The sequence below is a fragment of the Phascolarctos cinereus genome, unplaced genomic scaffold (genome assembly GCF_003287225.1).
Source record: "Phascolarctos cinereus isolate Bilbo 61053 unplaced genomic scaffold, phaCin_HiC Scaffold_8;HRSCAF=390, whole genome shotgun sequence".
Classification (NCBI taxonomy): domain Eukaryota; kingdom Metazoa; phylum Chordata; class Mammalia; order Diprotodontia; family Phascolarctidae; genus Phascolarctos; species Phascolarctos cinereus.
Window position 1 is genome coordinate 9,672,400 of NW_027556291.1, and position 19,436 is coordinate 9,691,835.

The 19,436-nt window shown below is 42.9% G+C and overlaps 1 protein-coding gene across 5 annotated transcripts in view; it reads left to right on the forward strand.

Annotated features, from left to right (window-relative positions):
- SYTL4 (synaptotagmin like 4) overlaps positions 1–18,914 on the forward strand; it is a 48,688-nt gene extending 29,774 nt beyond the window's left edge. For all 5 annotated transcript variants that reach the window (XM_020963459.1, XM_020963463.1, XM_020963464.1 and 2 more), the window contains 7 exons: positions 3,862–4,040; positions 4,298–4,400; positions 4,912–5,073; positions 13,749–13,857; positions 14,209–14,308; positions 15,967–16,175; positions 17,008–18,914. In XM_020963459.1, coding sequence (XP_020819118.1) covers positions 3,862–4,040; positions 4,298–4,400; positions 4,912–5,073; positions 13,749–13,857; positions 14,209–14,308; positions 15,967–16,175; positions 17,008–17,156 — 1,011 coding nt within the window. In that variant the 3' untranslated portion in view covers positions 17,157–18,914. The remainder of the gene's footprint in view (positions 1–3,861; positions 4,041–4,297; positions 4,401–4,911; positions 5,074–13,748; positions 13,858–14,208; positions 14,309–15,966; positions 16,176–17,007) is intronic.
- The last annotated feature ends 522 nt before the right edge of the window (positions 18,915–19,436 follow it).

A 19,436-nucleotide genomic window follows, 5' to 3' on the forward strand; every position in this document is an offset into this window, starting at 1 on the left:
AGCTGGGCATTGTAGTTACCCAGTGTTCAGCTTTGTTTTTAAAGCTCTTTCCATTTATGGGGTAGCCTTATCTTGGTGTAAATTATTTTCCTGGTTTTGCCTACTTCACTTTGTAGCAGTTTAAACAAGTCCCATGATTCTTTTTAAAAAATTTTTTTATTAATTTATTTTGATTTATCAACAATCACTTCCATAAGCTTTTGAGCTTAAAATTTTTCTCCCCCTCCATCCCCAAGACAGCATGCAATCTGATATAGGCTTTACATATATATTCCTATTAAATATATTTTCACATTAGTCATGTTGTAAAGAAGAATTAGAACCAATAGGAGGAGCCACCAGAAAGAGGAAACAAAACAAAACAGAAGAAAAAAAAATAGCAAATAATATGCTTCGATCTGCATTCCAACTCCAGTTCTTTCTTTGGATGTGGATAGCATTTTCCATCAAATCTCATGATTCTTTGACTTCCTCATAGTTGTTTCTTACAGCATAAGAAATTAAATCTAAATTAAATTCACGTATCATGTGGTTTGTTCAGCCATTCCCTAATCAGTAGACATTCACTTCTACATTCATTTTGTGTTTGTTTGAATATTTTGGTGTATATGGGATCTTTCATTCTGTCTTTGATTTCCTTGGGAACGTATGGCCAGTGTGGGATCTCTGCAACAAAGGGCATGAATGGTTTGGTGCCTTTTTAAAAGCATAGTGCCAAAATGTTAAAGAATAGTTCGATCAATCAATTCATGCAGTGCTGCTTGTCTTTCTGAATCTCCACCAGCACTGACTAGTTCAATCTTTTGTGATGTTTGCTGTGTTTACAGGTGTGCAGGGAAACCTCAGGGTTATTTTTTAACGTTTACTTTTCTTATTGGTGATTTGGAACAATCTTTCTTGTGTTTGTTGGTAGTTTGAAGTTCTTCTTTTGAAAACTATTTGTTCATATTTTTTGCCCTCTTGTCTGTTGTGGAAAATTGTATGTATTTCTGTGAGTTCCCAACATATCATCAAAAGCAGACTTTTATCAGAAGTATTTGATGAAAATGTTTTCACCCCATGGGCAACTGCATTGATTTTATTTGTGCAAAAGATTTTTAGTTTTATGGAGTTGTATTTTTTTTTTGTTTTCCCCTTTATGATCATCTCCATTCCTTGTTTGGTTAAGAATTTTCCCCCTAGCCATAGTTGTGCAAGATGCCTCCTTCCATTATCTAACTTTACCATAATGTGACCTTTTATGTATAGGCCATGTGTCCATTTGGGACTTACTGTGGTATATGGTATAACATACTGGTCTAAAACTAATTTCTGCCAAGGTGCTTTTCGATCTTCAACAATCACTTAATCAACAAGCCTACTTGTTATGTGCCTACTATGTGTCAGGCAAGCACTGTGCTAGGCACTGAGGTTACAAGTGCAAAGAATGAAACAATTCCTACAGGCAGGGAGCTTAATGTTCTGATGGGGAAGACAAAAACCCAACAAATTTGAACACTTCTATGTACAAAAAAGAATGAGGGGAGAGGGGAAAGATTGTATGTGAGCACACACAATCTGGGTTAAAGACAAAACATTTACAATTTACCATATTAGTTTCAAAGCTGCCCAGCTGGTTTGTGAATCTCTCAGAACTTTCTTCCATAGGTTTTTCTAAATGCTTCATGAAATGCTAAATGGCCTTTTTTAGTGTTTGGTTGTGGTTTTTTGATTCATTATTTGCTTTCTAGTGGTTCTTGTGGAGTAGGGAGTGCTTGCTCCAGTAATTTCTCTTCTTGTTTTTTTTTTTGACCTCTGGGCTTGCTTTAGACTATGTTTCTGATTCTTTTTTGTTTGTTTGTTTCTGATTCTTGCCGATCTTGTCTGTATTAGTGATAACCTTTTCTATGTTTTGGTTGAGTCCTTTTTCAGTCGTGTCTGACTCTTCATGACCTTGTTTGGGGTTTTCTTGGCAAAGATAATGAAGTGATTTGCCATTTTCTTCTCCAGCTTGTTTTACAGATAAAGAAACTAAGGCAAACAGGGTTAAGTGACTTGCCTAGGGTCACACAGCTAGTAAGTGTTTGAGACCAGATTTGAGCTCATGAAGTTGAGTTTTTCTGACTCCAGGCCTGGCTCTCTATCCACTGCAGTGCCACCTAGCTGTCCTATTCTATTTTTTTTTTTAACCAGTAGCAAATGATTTTCATATACTTTGAAGTCTGGAAGGGGTATTCATCCCTTCATTCCTACTCCCCCCCCCATTTCTCCTGTGATTCTAGATCTTTTGTTTCTCCAAATGAGTTCTGTTGTTCTTTTATCTAGTTCTATAATGTAACCTTCTTGGTAGTTTGGTATAGCATTATTTTGGTAGTATCATCATTTTTATTTTGGCAACCCTGAAACGGTATTTTGTAATTTTATTTACCATGAGTCTTTCATGTGTCTTTTTATTTTGAATGGGCCCATTTGCTTTTTGAGAGGCAGTGTGGTATAGTGGATAGAGTGCTGCTCTTGGAGTTAGGAAGACCTAGGTTCAGATTTGTCTTCTGCTAACCATGTGACCCTGGGCAAGTGTTTCAATCATCCCTCATGCTCTCTGCAGGACCAGCTGGCCTCATTTTGGGAGCTCACATATTTTTAAAGAAATCTCATGTGTTGCTTTGGGTATCCAGCTCTTTGCTCGAAGTATGCTAAATCCTCTTTCTACCTTTCGTGGGTCTTTCCGGTACCCCTTGGGTGTCCTACAAGTTTGAGTCCTTGAAGAAAGTGGTATTTTGTGATTCCCAGCCACAGAGCCTTGCCAGAAGAATATTGAGGTTAAAAAGATGGCCTTCTGTTTGACATAGTAGAATCCCCAGAGCTCAAACTCCTCTGGCCTGGCCTTTGGGAACTTGTAGCGTGGAGGGCACTGTGAGTTCTCACGGGTTGTGCCAAGGACGACAAGCTCTGGCAGGTTCTACCAGGCGAGAATGTGCAGTCTAGATGGCAGGCTGTGTCTGCTTTCTAATAACTGGCTCATCCAGGCACAGAGGCTTAGTGGCAACAGGCCACCACTTTGGCTGTGGCGACTCAGGAACAAAAGGCCTGAGTAGCTTGAGCTTCATTTCTTCTCTCTGTCCCTATAACCAAGGTGGAGGTAAGTAAAGAAACGCATAAAAGCCTACCAGGGAAAGGAAAGCAATGGATAGTAGCCCATGTCATGTGCTCCATAGTTTCTATGTGATGTTAAGAGATGTATAGAGAGGCCTTCCGTATGTTGAATGGACCCCTCTTAACCCCTCACTTTGTGAGGATCTACGAGGAGGACATGCACAACAGGTGCAAGGATGGGCAGGGATGGAGGGCTCTTGGGTCAGATTTGGATTTTACAATTTTCTCTCTGTGAGACCTTGGACAAGTCACTGAACCTCTCTGGGCATCAGTTTCTTCATCTTTAAAAGGAGGGGATTGGATAATATGACCTCTGAGGTCTCTTTCATCTCTAAATCTAGTATTCTCTAAAAAGCAAAGAGCTTAGGTCATCTGCAAAGTACCTAATTGACATTTTTAAATGTTTTAGAGTGATTGAAGGAAATGCTCAATTTTAGCTAGAAGACAGTGAAAATCAAGATAAAAATTTTTTTCCCCCATCTGAGTTCACTGACCCACCTGACCCTGAAAGTCTTTCTGTGACCTTCAGGCCAAGAACCCCTGTTTCAGATTGAGTTGCCTAGTATCCATGCACTGTTCCTAGCTCCTGGCTCTCAGAGCTAATGGCAAGGTTTACTGCCAAGCTTTCTAAGCACTTCCTGTGGGGTTAGGTCTAGAGGGACCTGTGGGATAGCATTGAGGCTCCCCAGGCAGGACCTCCATGGCATAGTTGGGCTTTATTCTCTCCAGAGCACCCTGGGCAGCATGGTGAGCATCTACAGTGAGGCTGGTGAAGTCAGTAACATCTTGATAACGGGGGAGATTGCCATCTCCCTGAAGTATGAGCAGTCCTCCCAGACCCTGCTGGTCCATGTGAAGGAGTGCCGCCAGCTGGCGTTTGCTGATGACATCAAGAAGCGTTCCAACCCGTGAGTGCTGCCAAAACCTGACCCTCTGAGGGCCTAGGGTGAGGGGGAGCCCCCCCGCAGAGCCAGGGGCTGAGGAGGGAGAGCTAAAGGATACTGGGGTCAAGGAGTAAGGGTATGGAAGTGCTGGAGCAACAGCAAGGGGACATTTCGTGCTTTGAGCATGTGTGTGTATGTATGTGCATGTGTGTGTAAGAGCAGTAGGTAAAGGGTTTGGAGGAGACCCCAGTGAAGCAATGGGCATTTGCAATGTTCTCCAGGTATGTGAAGACTTACCTCCTGCCTGACAAATCCCGACAGGGGAAGCGTAAAACCAGCGTCAAACAAGGCACCATCAATCCAATGTTTGATGAGATTTTCCGAGTGAGTACCCCTCACTCCTGGGGCAGATGGCATTTCACTTGTACCTGAATGGGTCACCTCAGTGCCTGCACAAACACTGAGGGAGGGCACATACTTGCCCAGACCTTTGCCTGAGAGGGAGGAGAGAACACTTCCCAGATGCCTGGGGCTGTTGGGAAGTAGAGACCCAGATCAGTCACTTGGGGTAATGGGCTCCTTCACTGTTCAAGGTCTGGAGGCCTCCCTCCCAAATCATTTCTGTTCTGGGTTTTCCCTTGGGGGTGTGGTAGCTGTGTGATAGAGGGAAGGGGGGAGGAATTAGGTCTTAGCACAAAGAAACTGAAAGAGTGGGCATGCACTTGTAGTTAGTAACCCAGATCTGGGCAGAAAGGAGAGGCCATTCATTGCCTTTTTGGATTGGCTGAAGCTGAGGCTCCCCTGGGGTGACTAGTTCTGGAATCCTTGCCCTGGGTGGCTAGGGCTCCATATCTCTGCCTCCCTTCACCCTGGGCATCTGTGCTGTTTTCCGCAGTATGAGATCGCCAAATCCCTGCTGTCTCAGAGGGTTTTACAGTTCTCGGTCTGGCACCATGGCCGTTTGGGCCGCAACACTTTCCTGGGAGAGGCTGAGGTCAACATGAATTCCTGGAAGCTTGACAAGCCTCTTGATCAGTGGCTCCCCCTACATGGAAAGGTATGGCTACTTCCCACTCTCAGTAGCATCTTGTTTGTTTGTTTTTTAAATGAAAATTTTATTGAAACTTTTTCTTTCTATATTATATTCATATACTCCTCCCACCCCACACCCCAACCATCCATCCATCCATCCATCCATCCATCCATCCATCCTTTATCCTTTCCTCAGAACCAAGAGAAACCGGCAAAACCAGCTGACACAGTGGCCATGTCTGAGAGAGTTCACATTCCTCACCCCTAGTTCCTCTCCCCACCCACCCCACTCCCCTCCACTATAAGGTGAAGAGAGCTACATTTCTTCATCTCTTCTTCAGGGCCAGGATGGAGCATTACAATTTCATGGCATCCAGTTTTATCATAGTATTCTTTCCATCTGCATTATTGTAGTCATGCTGTGTAATTATTGTAGTCATCTTTTCCTCTCACTTTCCTTCACTCTGTATCAGTTCATATGGGTCTTCTCATGGTTGTCTGATTTCCTCGTATTTGTCATTTCTTACCACACAGTTAATATTCCATGACATTCCTATCTCACAGTTCATTCAGCTTTTCCCCAAACAATGCCCACTTGATTTGCAGCTTTGTGAGAAGCAACTCAATAGAGACTGCTTGTGTCTCAAATCAGCTAGGTCTTGTTTTGGAACTTCCAGGAGCCTCTACCAGATATTGCTGATTCTTTTGAATGCAGTTGGCAGCATTCTACTGCCCCCTTCTGGTTTCTATATGTACTTATGATTTCGTGTGTGTGTGTGTGTGTGTGTGTGTGTATATGTGTGTGTGTGTGTGTGTGTGTGTGTGTGTGTGTGTGTGTGCGCGCGCGCGTGCATGCACGCATGCGTATAGTTACCTCTTGAGGCCAGAGTTAAGCTTTGGAAGACTTTGCACTTGACCTAAAATATTTGGCAGCAATGACCTCATCCCTATTGACATTTTTTCCCCCTCAGGTTTATATGATACAAATTGGGTTTTCTGTTAGACTATGGTGGCAGAAATTGTAAAAAAAAATTTTTTTTAATTCTTTTTTTTTGGCCCAGACCTGTGATTTCCTCTGTGTGGGGAAATGCCTTCTACTGATGCAGATTGGTTGTAACTTACAGTCTTTTTTTTCAATTTTTAAAAATAATTTTATTTAAAGTTTTGAGATCCAAATTCTATCCCTCCTCAGGACAGTAAGCAATCAGATATAGGTTATACATGTGTAATTGTGCAAAACATTTCCATATTAGTCATGTAGTATAAGAAGACTCAAACAAAAGAAAAAAATGAAAGAAAGAAAATTAAAAATAGAATGCCTCAATCTGTATTCAAACAATATCAGTTATTTCTCTGGAGGCAGATAGTATGCTTCATCATTGGTCCTTTGGGGTTGTCTTGGATCATTATATTGTTGAGAATAGCTAAGTCATTCACAGTTCTTCATCAAACAATATTGCTGTTACTGTGTACAACATTCTCCTAGTTCTGTTCACTTCACTATGTATCAGTTCATGTAAATCTTTCCAAGTTTTTCTGAACTCATCCTGCTTGTCATTTCTTACAGCATAATAATATTCCATTACAATTATATATCACAACTTGTTTAGTCATTCCCTAATTGATGGGCATCCCTTTGATTTCCATTTCTTAGCCACCACATAGAGCTGCTGTAAATATTTTTGTACAAATAAGTCCTTTTCCCTTTTTTTTTTGGATGTTTTTGAGATATAGACCTAGCAGTGGTATTGCTGGATCTAAAGGTTAGGGTTAGGGTTAGCTTTATAGCCCTTTGGGCGTAGTTCCAAATTGCTCTCCAGAATGGCTGGATCAGTTCACAACTCTACCAACAGTACATTAGTGTCCCAGTTTTCCCACATCCCCTCCAACATCCAACATTTTCCTTTTTTTGTCACATTAGCCAATCTGATTGGCATGAGGTGGTACCTCAGAGTTGTTTTAATTTGCATTTCTCTAATCAATAATGATTTAGAGCATTTTAAAATATGACTATAGATAGCTTTGATTTCTGTGTCCGAAAACTGCCTGTTCATATGCTTTGACCATTTATCAGTTGGGGAATGACTTGTATTTTTACTATGTACTTGAGAAATGAGGTTTTTATCAGAGATACTTGTTGTAAAATTTTTGTCCCAGTTTTTTGCTTTCCTTATAATTTTGGTTGCATTGGTTTTGTTTATACAAAAACCTTTTAATTTTACATAATCAAAATTATCTGTTTTATATTTTATAATGCTCTCTATATTTTCTTTGGTCCTAAAGTAGCTTAGAGTCTTAAGAGAGCTGCCTAGGGCTCAGAGAGCTTATGTGACTTGCTCAGAGACACACAGCCAGTACGTTTCAAAGGCAGCACTTGATCCCAGGTTTTCCCGACTCGAAGACTTTACTATATCATGCTGCTTCTTAATTTAATAATAAGTATATAAATATCTAACTGATTGATGATGCTTTGGAAATCCAAATTTGGATTCATGATTCTGTTGACTATATGTATCTTGTCCAAAGAAGCTTTGCCAACTTTACCTTGAATTCAGTTTTCCCTGGTGGTGTAATTTACCTCATTTTTTAAAAAAAAGTTTTTCTTGGGTGGAAGGATTACATTCACTGGTACAACACTCCCCTTTTCGTTTTCTACTATAAAATGATGAGTTTGGGATGAAGAGGGGGGAAGAGAATTGGCTGCTTAGGGTTATATCAGCAGCTAAGACCCAGGTCCAGACAACTTTTTAAAAAAACTTTTCACATGTTAAAAATAACTTTAATTTCAGAATCATATACCCATATACCTATCTCTTTTTAGTTTCTTTAAGTACTATTTTTTTAAAAAAAGATTCACATGCAAGACAAGTTTGTTTGTTTTAATTGTGTGTAGCAATTCAGAGTCATCTGTCAATTATCATAGGATTCAGGGCATTCGCATTTTCTCTTACTTCATTAGCTTCACTGTCTGTTACTACAGACTGTAATATAACTGCAGAGCTGGAAGAGCCCTTCCATATCATCTTGTCCCACCCTGGCATTTTACAGACAAGGAAATAACAAATGAGGAGCTTTATAGGATACAGAACACTTCCTTCCTTCCTTCCTTCCTTCCTCCCTCCCTCCCTTCCTCCCTCCCTCCCTCCCTTCCTTCCTTCCTTCCTGTTCTGGTAAACCCAGTTTTTTGGGGGTTTTTTGCTTTTAGGCAATTGGGGTTAAGTGAGTTGCCCAGGGTCACACAGCTAGTAAGTGTCAAGTGTTTGGTCTGAGGCCAAATTTGAACTCAGGTCCTCCTGACTTCAGAGCCAGTGCTCTATCCACTGCACCACCTAGCTGCCCCTAGTAAACCCAGTTTTACTTATATGTGTCTATATTACCTAAAGTGGTTTTTTTTGACTTTTGGAATAAAATTTTTCCCAAAGAATTTGTTATCTCTCCCTCTCACTCTCCCCCTACCATTGAACAATAAAAAAAGGAAAAAGAAGCCTTATATACAAATATGCATTATCTAGCCTAACAAGCTCTGGTCATATCAAAAAAATGTTACAGCTCGTTCTGCCTACTTCATCTTCAGTCCTCCAGAATTGTGGTTTATCATTGTGTTGCTCAGAGTTTTAAATTCTTTCAAAGTTATTTTTCTTCATATTGTTGTATAAATTGTTCCCCTGGTTCTACTCACTTCACTCTGTGTTCTGAGTCTTCCCAGTTTTCCTCTGAAACTGTCCATTTTGTCATTTCTTATTGTATTATTGTATATATTCCATTATATTAATGAAACATAGTTTGCTTAGCTATTTCCCAGTAGGTGGGTTACCTGTTAGTTTTCAGGTTTTGCTTCTTCAAAAAGAACCTTTATAAATATTTTATATATATATGTATATATGAGACCTTTTCTTCTTTTTTTTTTTTGTGAGGCAATTGGGGTTAAGTGACTTGCCTACGGTCACACAGCTACCTTTTCTTCTTTCTTTGATCCTTTTGGGGCATAGATTTAGTGATGGATCTTTGACCCATCACTGGGCCAAAGGGTATGCACAGCTTAGTAATCACTTTTGGGGCATGGTTCCCAATTGCTTTCTAGAATGATTGAAACAATAATTCCCAGTAAACAGTGTACCTGTTTACCCCCATCCCCTCCAACACTTGTCACTTTCTTCTTTGTCAGCTTCGCCAGTCTGATGGGTATGGGATGGAGTCTCAGAGTTGCTTTAATTTACATTTTTCTAATTATTAATGATTCGGAATATTTTTTCATATGGCTATAAATAGCTTGGATTTTTTTTCCCTGGTGATCTACCTGTTCATATCCTTTGACCATTTGTCAATTGGGGAATGCTTTTGTTCTTTTGAAGTTTGAATCAATTTCTTATGTTTTCCATGGAGATGAGACCTTTTGGAGAGAAATTTGATGGCATCTCCCCTCTCCTCTGCCCAGGTAACTATCCTTGGCCACACTGGATTTGTTTGTGCAAAACCTTTTTTAATTTTGTATTATCAAAATTGTCCAGTTTTTCTTCTATGATCCTCTTTAACTCTTGATTGCTCATAACTCTTCCTCTTTCCATAGATCTCAAAGGTACTTTTTATCCTAGCTCCTCTCATATCCAGGTCTTTTGTTAATTTGGAGCTTATCTTGGTATGTGATATGAGATGTAGGTCTGTCCCTAATTTCTGCCAGTTTCCCTAGCTTCCTAGTTTTCCCAGCAGTTTTTGTTAAACTGAATCTTTACCCTAGTAGGTAGGGTCTTTGACTGCTACATTTGTTTGCTTCTGTATGTTGCATACCTAATCTGTTCCACTGATTTAACTCTCTCTTTTAACCAATGCCAATTTATTTTGATGATTATGGCTTTTTTTTTTTGATGTATTGCTTTCATTACTTCTCTTGAGATTCTTGATTTTTTCTCCTCTAGATAAATTTCACTATTATTTTTTTCTAGCTCTATAACATCCTTCCTTTTTATTTTTCACTTAAACTAAAAGTCATGGTTTATCAGAATAGTCTATAAACAGATATAGGCAGCTGGGAGGCACAGTGGTTAGAGTGGTAGGCCTGGAGTCAGGAACAGCTGAGTTCTAATCCAACCTCTAACGCTTATTATCTGTGTGACCCTGGGCAAGTCACTTCACCCTGTTTGCTTCAGTTTCTTCATCCATAACATGAGCTGGAGAAAGAAATGGCAAACCACTCCAGTATGTTTGTCAAGAAAACCCCAGAAACAGTGTCACAAAGAGTCAGACATGACTGAACAATAATAATAAAATTGTAAGCATATTTATCCATATCTGTTACATGTAACCTGAAGGTGCTACTTTAAACAGAACTCCATCTGCCTCCCTCCCTCTTCTCTCTTTTTTATAAATGTAAGTATCAAAACAATCCTGAACATTTTTTCATACTATTAACAGTTGGTACCCATACCTCTTCAAAACTTAAACAAAATTAGCAACAGTGTTTATTGTAGCTGCTGCTTTAAATAATGGAAATTCTAGCTCTTTCCCTAGGCAAGGTGGCTAGAGTGTGCCTTTTCCATTTTGAGAAATATAGCAACAGAATGCTTCTTGTCATGTTTCAATCTTGTAGAGCCTGAATTCTGCTTGGGGTAGTCCAGGTTTGTGCTTTGCCTTGAGAAGAGCAAGAAATGACTACCTTTAAAATAATATGTTCATAAATCAAAACAAATCTATTCTTACCAATGTCCAGGTCACGCACACCAGCTGGGATTCTTTTAATATATGGGTTTTGCATTGGGAGATTTATTCAAGACATTAACCTGAGTAGAAGGTTATTAGTTTAAGATAAAACTGAGATGTCTCTCTCTCTCTTTTTTTTTTTTTTGTTTGGTGAGGCAATTGGGGTTAAGTGACTTGCCCACGGTCACACAGCTAGTAAGTGTCATGTGTCTGAGACAGGATTTAACTCAGGTCCTCCTGACTCCAAGGTCAGAGCTTTATCCACTGCGCCACCTAGCTGCCCCAAGACTGAGATCTCTTAAAAATGAATTGCTATATTTTGTTCCTGTGGAGGTTGGGAAAGCTTCTGTGGACATCATTGGATGTTTTAGGCCTTGGAGTTCAACTTCAATACTAGTAGAATTTTGCCCAGTTTGTTCCTCACACAAGTATGCTCTCTGCACCCACTGTTCCATTGGAAGGAATCATGTATCTCATTCATATTAATTGCTGTTTCAGATCTAGCTGTTGGAGGTTCTTTTGGGCATTTACATTCACACTCCACTTTCAGATGCCATATTTTTGTAGTTTGTCCTAGGCCCACTAATCATGCCTATCTACCTTTTAAGGGTCATTTCATCATCTTTAAGTCTCTCGCTAACTGTACCATTGCCTGCTCCTCTTTGGCCTTCTTCAGGGTCTTCTAACAACTGAAAATTATGTAGAACTTTCATTCCTAGGGAGGCTACCAGATTCTTCCATTGCCTTGTAGGATGCACACCTAGGCGGTGTCCTACTAAGTGATTTTCTAAAGATCCAAATTGGGTGTTCTGTTTCCTCTTGGAGTCAGGGACTGTTTGGTTTGTCTTTGTATTCCCAGTGTCTAGCCCAGAATCTGGAACAGAGTCACCACTTAATAACTGTTTGTTGAATTGAATTGGCTACTATTCCCCTGTAGATCAGTGGTCAAAGGATATGAACAGGAAATTATGAAAGGGAGAAATATAAAGTATGAATGACTGTATTAAAAAATACTCCAAGTCACTATTAGAGAAATTAAACTAAAGCAGTTCTGAAGTTCCAGCTCATGCCCACCAGACTGGCAAAGATGACACATAAGGAAAATGGTAGATGTTGAAGGGACTTCAGAAAGAAAGGCACATGAATGTTCTGTTGGTAGTGATGTTAATTGGTCCAGTCAATTGGGAATTATGCCTCCCATATCCCTGAACAGCGCCTATGCTTTTACCCAGAAACACCTCTATTAGAGCTCTACCCCAAAGAGATCAAAGAAAGAAGATTCATATATACATAAATATGTATAACAGCTGATTTTGGTGGAGCAAAGAACTGGAAATTAAATGGGTATCGTCCCCTGGGGAATGGTGAATAAATTACAGTATATTGAATGCCTTAGACACTAGCTATGTGACCCTGGGCAAGTCATTTAACCTCTCTCAGCCTCAGTTTCCTCAGCTGTATAATGGTGATACTAATAGCACCTACCACACAGGTATATTGTGAGGATCAAATGAGAGAAGATACATAAAACACTTTACAAACCTTTAAATACTGTGTGGACCCTTGTAGTGATGATGATGGTGCTGATGTGCCATAAGGATGATGGGAGGACCATAAGAGAGACTTAAGAATAATGCAATGACCAAGCTTGATGCCTGAGAACCAATGATAGAGCAAGCTACCCTCTCCTGACAGAGAGGTAATAGAACCAAAAGGCAGGATGAGACAGACATTTTTTGAACATTGTCAATATGGAAATTTGTTCTCTCTCTCTCTCCCTCCTCTCCCTCTCCATCTCTCTCTCTCTCAAGGGTTTTGTTTTCCTTTTCCATAGGGATTGGGGGAGTGGGGGGGAAGGCGAAGGGAACTATAGATTGGCTGCAAAAAAAAAGGAAGGAAGGAAAGAGAACCATTGAATCACTTTGAAATACACAGTAGAGGACAAAAGGAATGCCAAAAGAAATCACAGACAAGTAGGACAGTTTGAAAGTCATATGTTGAGTTTCTTAAAAGAAAGGCAAGCTGTACGAAATTTTGAGTTTCACATATAAGCCTCTTTTTCTGTTCTCCCGTGTAGGTGGAAATGACCATTTTACTTGGTCTTAGCTATATTCAGAACAAAGAAACAAAAAGGAAATGAATTGACTGCTAATCACGTGCCATCTAAGGGGCTCCATCCTATACGTCCCTTTGCCTGTTGAAGTCTCGTTGGTGGGTAGGAAGCAGATTTGACTGAGACTTCCTGCTGGAGTTTTCTCTCTAGCTCTGACCCCAGCCCCAAACTGAGTTATGGAATTCTACACTGGTGGCTGATGAGGCAGGGAGGGACACAGAGGAAAATGGTTGAAAGGGTTTTTGTTAAGTCTTTTCTGGCTTTTAACAAGCTCCCTCTTTTGGACTCCAAAGAGCTTCTTAAGCAAGTAGCTTCTGTGGCAGTCAACTCCTTGGGTGCCAACAGGAGCCTCAGCTCTTGGGGGCTTAGATATCAGGCCTCTCTGCTTGGGGATATTGGAGCACATAGTAGGCACTTAGGATCATATGGCTGCAGATTAAGAGCTGAAGAGGATCTTAGAGGTCATGTAGGCCAACCTTCTCTCTTCATAGATGAGGAAACTGAGGCCTAGAGGAGGGAAGGGACTTGCCCAAGAAGGTTGCATGGGTGACAAGTAACATAGCTGGTATATGATCTCCATTCATCTGATTTCAAATCTAGCATTCTTTCCACCACACCATGCTGTCTCCCTTAATAAATGTTTGTTGGATTAAACCAAAATGAAGTGTTCAGAATTTGGTATGTGTATTCCCAAGGCAGCATGGATAGTGGGCCAAGCAGAAGGGCCCTTTGTTGCTGTGATGCTGCTTTCTCTAAAGACCCACCACCCCAGCACTTGTGACTACTGCCTAGAGCAGGTTGTGCATTGTGGGATGTGCTGGGACAAGCAGCTCCCAGCTGCACCCAAACACCAGCCCCTGAGCCCCGAGTGACTTGGGGGGCTTGTGTTTCAGATCAGTGCTGAGGCCCTGGCTAGCATCCTGCCACAGAAGGGCGAGTTGGTAGTTTCATTGAAATACATCCCGGCCTCCAAACTGCCTGTTGCTGGAGACCACAAAAAAAGTAAGTATCCTCTGAAGCAATTGGCTATAATTACTTCAGTTTGGGCCTTGGTTGTGAGGGTTTGCCCAGCATCTGGGAGAGGAGGTTGAGGGGTGGTCCTAGCTGCTAGGCTTCCTGAGAGAGACTAGGCTGATGTGTGCCTTTGGCCATCTAAGCAGGCTCCTGGCCTTACACGCTCCCCCCCATGCTCTCCCAGCCTCAGGCAGATTTTCCTGGATCTCATTCCTAGGAGGGAGTCCTTGTTCTGTCTGTGGAGATATCTGTTACTCTGAACAGAATTTGATTTTGATTCGGTTGTGACCACTTCTGGATGCTAGAGAACATACTCACTGTGGGTTGTCTCCTTTCCAGGCAAAGTTGGAGATGGAGGAGAACTCCAGGTGTGGATTAAAGAAGCCAAGAATCTGCCCGCTGCCAAATCTGGAGGCACCTCGGACAGCTTTGTCAAAGGGTGAGTCTTTAGCCAAGTTGGCCCTAACTAGTGGAAGGATGACAAGGCCAAGAGAGATGATGTTCCCTGGAATTCCATCCTTAGCTTCTCCCTGGCCTTTGTCCTGAAAGATGGAGGCAGCATTTCACTGCACTGAACCCCTCCCTTGAGACTCTGCCCAGCTTGGATTTGGGTGACAGAACTGGCACAGAGTTGAGTGGGACATTTAATAATCGACACCGTTATCATCATCATCATCACCGTTATTTTTTGACTCAGCCCTATGATTTCACTGGGGTAGGGAACTCTCAGAAAACCTCAGAACCCTCAGAAAGGAAACTCCTTTTAGCAAGGATTCTAACCTGGGGTCCATGAACTTGTAAAAAATATTTAGATAACTGCATTTCAATGTAATTAGTTTCCTTTGTAATTCTGTGCATTTAAAACCATTCTTCTGAGAAAGAAGGGGTCCATAGGTCCAAAGGGGTCAGGTCCCTGAGACCAAAAAGGTCTCACCCCCTGTCTCAGTGGGCCATCTGTATTGCTGCCCCCAGTGGGTGTTAGAGGGGGAATTTGGACCCAGGTCTCTGACTTCATGGGCAGTCTTCTCTTGCTACCCTACACTGGCCTCTGACTAAGCACCCTACTAGCTGTCATTCATCCAGCACTTTCAGGTTGGCAGAATGCTTTATAGACATACTGTGAGCCTCATACAACAGTCTTAGGAGAGGGAGGGGCTATAGTCACCTTCCTTTGAGAGGGCCGGGGGGGGGGCTTGTGCCCTCTGCTGCTGCTTCCTCATGGCATAGTGGTGGGATTCTCGAAGGTGTCTTCAAGACCCTAGTGGGTCTTACCAAGGGGAAAAGGTTTCAAGGAGGAATGTGAAGATACCAGGTGTGCAGAGGGAGGCTTATGACCAGGTTGGTTGTGGTGACAAACAGCTCTCAAAGACTATCTCCTGAATCCTAGAGGGGTGAGGTCTGGGTGAAAGGGGCACTCATGCTCAGATAAGCCTCCATTTAATCTTATGAAATAACAATGCCCCCTCTCCTTCACCTTCCTCCAACACATGGCTTCTCAAGCATTTGGATGTTACCAATAAGGTAGTCCCACTTAATGGAGTAACACACTGCCAGCATTGTCCAAGTCCTGCATCTCCCTTCTGACCCAGCTCTGATGTTGACGGGTACCTGTGAAGTTCTTTTATAAATCATGTCTGATTAGACATAGGGCTTTCACTAGACTTGACCCATCTCTGCCCCCTCCCTCCATTCATTTTCCATGACACATTCATTAATTAGCCTGAGAGGCAGCATGACATATCGGATACAGACAGGACCTTAGAGTCAGGAAGACTTGGGTTTAAATCCCAGCATGGGCTGGTAATTTAACCCCTTTCTAGCCTTCTAGGCTATTGTGTGAATAACACTTGGCCAAACTTTAAAATGCTATTAAGATGTAAATGGTTATTATTATGAGGAGTAGTAGTAGTAGTAATAATAAGAAGTAGTAGGAGAAGGTGGAGGGATTCTACTTGAACAGAAAACAAAGGAGGGGGAAGGAGCCTATTGGGGCTCCACTTTTCAGGCCAGACCAGTGGGGAGGAGCTTGGCGATGAAATGTGGCCAGCTTGGAGAGGGTGGCTGTTTCCCTCCCTCACTCCCCTTCCCATTGTTCAGATACCTCCTTCCTATGAGGAACAGGACCAGCAAACGCAAGACTCCAGTGGTGAAGAAGAGCTTGAACCCCCACTACAATCACACATTTGTTTACGCTGGAGTAAAGCTGGAGGACCTGCAGCACGTGTGCCTGGAGCTGACCGTGTGGGACCGGGAGCCCTTGGCCAGCAATGATTTCCTGGGAGGAATCAGGCTGGGGGTTGGTACTGGTAAGATTACTGTGCTCCCCGTGCCTCCCTGCCCCCAACCCCTTGCAGCTGCTTTAGACTGACATCTATATGTGTGATGGGAACTCTCCTTTCCTTAGCTTGGGTGCCTGCTCTCTCCCTTTCATATAAGATCTATTTTTTTTTTCCAAGGATCAGGGGGTCAGGGAAGGCTTATGGGAAGAGTAAGTTGAGTCTCTGCTGCACTCTAGCAGTAATAACTGCACCTCCCCAGCTTCTTTCTACCTGGCCCCAGAGTCCTCAGCTTAGAGCCGAGGGGGAATGCTGCTTTCCCTTGAGCCAAGTTGACTCTTGGAGGAAGGCTATAGTTTGGCCATGAAGTTTCAGTGGCCAGTTTTGTTTAGATTTTTGGGTCTACACCTGCCTACAATTTCACTGGAGTGGAGAATTCCCTGCCACAGAAACTCTGTCCACCGAGGCATATTGGCAGCTTCTTTATATAGTCTTAGAGCCTGGTGCACTCAGACGTTGTGATTTGCCCATGGTCACATAGCTAGTATGTGTCAGAAACAGGGCTTGAACCTGAGTCTTCCTGGCTTCCCAAGCTGGCCCTCTATCCACTGCCCTACACAGCCTCTCATCATGGCTGGTTATCTGGAACAACAGTCTCCAAGCTAAATATTCTCCCATTATTCAATGGGCATCAGAGTCCTAATGTCAATTTGGGAATCCCTTTCTCCTGAGCTGAAGGCACATGGATGGGTCTCTTTGCCCACTCTAGGTAATTGTTCACATCAGTCCCTCTTCTATGAGGCATATGCCATCTCTCCAGTATACCCCTGTGGAGTCTCAGTTGGTGGGTCTCTCTTTGCAGGCATCAGTAATGGGGAGATGGTTGACTGGATGGACTCTGCTGGGGAAGAAGTGAGTCTGTGGCAGAAGATGCGTCAGTACCCAGGCTCCTGGGCAGAAGGGACCCTGCAGCTCCGTCCCACCATGGCCAGGCAGAAGCTGGGATCCTGAGCCTTGGCTTTCCCTGGAGCTGCAGGACCACCAGCTGGGCCAAGTTAGAGGAAGTAGAGCCAGGATTCATACTGCCTCGTTACATATACAGATGCATGTTCATGTGTCTGTGTACGTTCCTGGGCATGTGTGTATACTGCTGTGCGCTCTGTGTAGCTTGCCATCCTGTAGTGAAGGGGGAGCGTGGTCACCTTTTAGAGCAATCCCAGCACCATGGGTGTTTTCTTGGTCAGTGTTTGTGCATGTGTTTAGTCTGACCTTGTTTGTTTTACTTCTTACAGATTCCATCCTGACCCATCCATTTTGGGTCAGGGTTAAATGTAGTGTTTGAGAGCTTGAAACCACCAAGTTTTTCAACCTCTTCTACTCTCTCCCTGTTCCCAGAGAGTTCATGGCCTCTCGGGCCTTAGCTTTGCCCCCTGTTTGTGTGGGTTCTTGCCCAAGGCTTCCAGGGGCAGGAAAAGGTGGAAGAAGCAAGAACAAGCTCATCTCCTTGGGAGATGAAGGGACTCCCTCCCTAGTACTCAGTAAGGCAGCTAGGCTCCTTTGCATTTCAGCCTGTTTTCAGTTCCTCTTCTAGTCAGACAGGAGGGTTTTTTTGGGGGGCGCTCATTGCTTTTATTCCCTTTAAAGAGGTTCCCCCAAATTTGATTCTGCCCCCCAAACTCTAGTTAAGTGTCCAGTTTCCCCTCTGGGTATCCTGGAAACCTTCATCAATGGTGGTCAAATTGTTTGTGTCCTTAGTGTGTACAGCACTGCTAGGGACCTGGGATATAAATTTATGTCAGAGACCCTGGCTCAAGAAGCTAGCCATCTAATGGGGGAGAGATGGCATGGGCTGAATGACCAATATCTGGGAGAACAGCTTAAAAACAAGAGACCCAGGCAAACTGGTCTGAGCCTGGGGGTTAGGGAAGGCTTTGAGAATGAGCTGGCACCCAAGCTGGGTCTCCAGGGAAAGCTGATCCCCCTGCCAACAAGTGGGGGTGGGAGGGATAGTCTGTTTGAGGTATGGAGGATGGGATAAGCTTAGATACGGAGACAGACAAAGACAGGACAAGACCAGGTTCTGTGTGATCCTCATCATCCCAAGAGGCTCTGGTTTTCAGAGCTGGGCTTTTAGGATCTAAAGCCTTTAAGCCAGCATATTTTGTTCTCCTAAGTAGGAGCTTAAACATTGTCCCAGAGTTTTCTGACTCAGGATGTGCCCCCCCCCCAAAGTGTGTGTGTGTCACACACACACACACACACACACACACACACACTCATTCTGAACTTTCATACAAGGATATTAGGTATTATAGAGCCCTTAATGTTTCCACTGACCAGCAGTGGATGCGTTGATTCTTAAAGTGAGCCTAGACCTTGTGCGGAGCCTGGGTATGGGTTCTCTGAGTTTAGGTCTAGTGGCTAGGAATGAATTCTCTAATGCTTGCTCAGACTGTTCCATGCTGACAAGATTTCTTACCCACCCCCACCCCCCAATTACAAATGCACTTACCTACATAAAGTTGTTTGCAAAAGGAGCTACACTGGAGAGGAAAACAATTTTCTCTGGAGCAAGGTCCACCAGCTTGCTCTTGCCTAGCTAGCTGAAGAAATCTCTGTTGTAGGGAGGAATTGGATGGAGGTTATATCTGGATTGATGGGCTTGGTTTCATAGTGTAAGGGGGACAGTCCTGGCTACAATTTGTTGTGTTGCTGTTTGCCACCTTTTAAAATGTTCTTTTGTTTTAATAAAGCTTTCTTACTTGCCTACCCTTTGCCTTTGTTCATTCTCTTGACCCTGACTGGGGTGCCTTGACATCCTTGCTACCTCTTCTGTTTGGCTGGGAGGATGGCACATGCAGACCACCCAGTCCTTCCTTTAAGAAACAGTACCTCCCTCACTACCACTCTGCAGGGTTTCACTAAATTATAGTCTCAGAGCTAGAAGAGACTTGAAACTCTAGGCCAAAGCATACCCAAGTAAGAATCCTCTCCTCACCTTACCGACCAATACTGATTCCCATCGTCAGGTACCAAGCATTCCCATCCTTCCTTAAACATAGCCACTGTCTCTCCTCTCCAAAGTAGCAATGACATCTCTTTCACTGTCCTCTTCAGGACAGCCAGGGCTTTAAAGGGGGATGGGAAGTGAGAGTCTGCTAGGTGTGGGGATCACGTCCTGCAGACCATTCTACCTGAGCTCTCTGAGACCAGGGCTGGGTTTCTTTCTCTCTCAGCCTACAAGTTCATCAGGGCTAGCTCAGCTTTGAGAGGAATAGAACACAGCTCCAC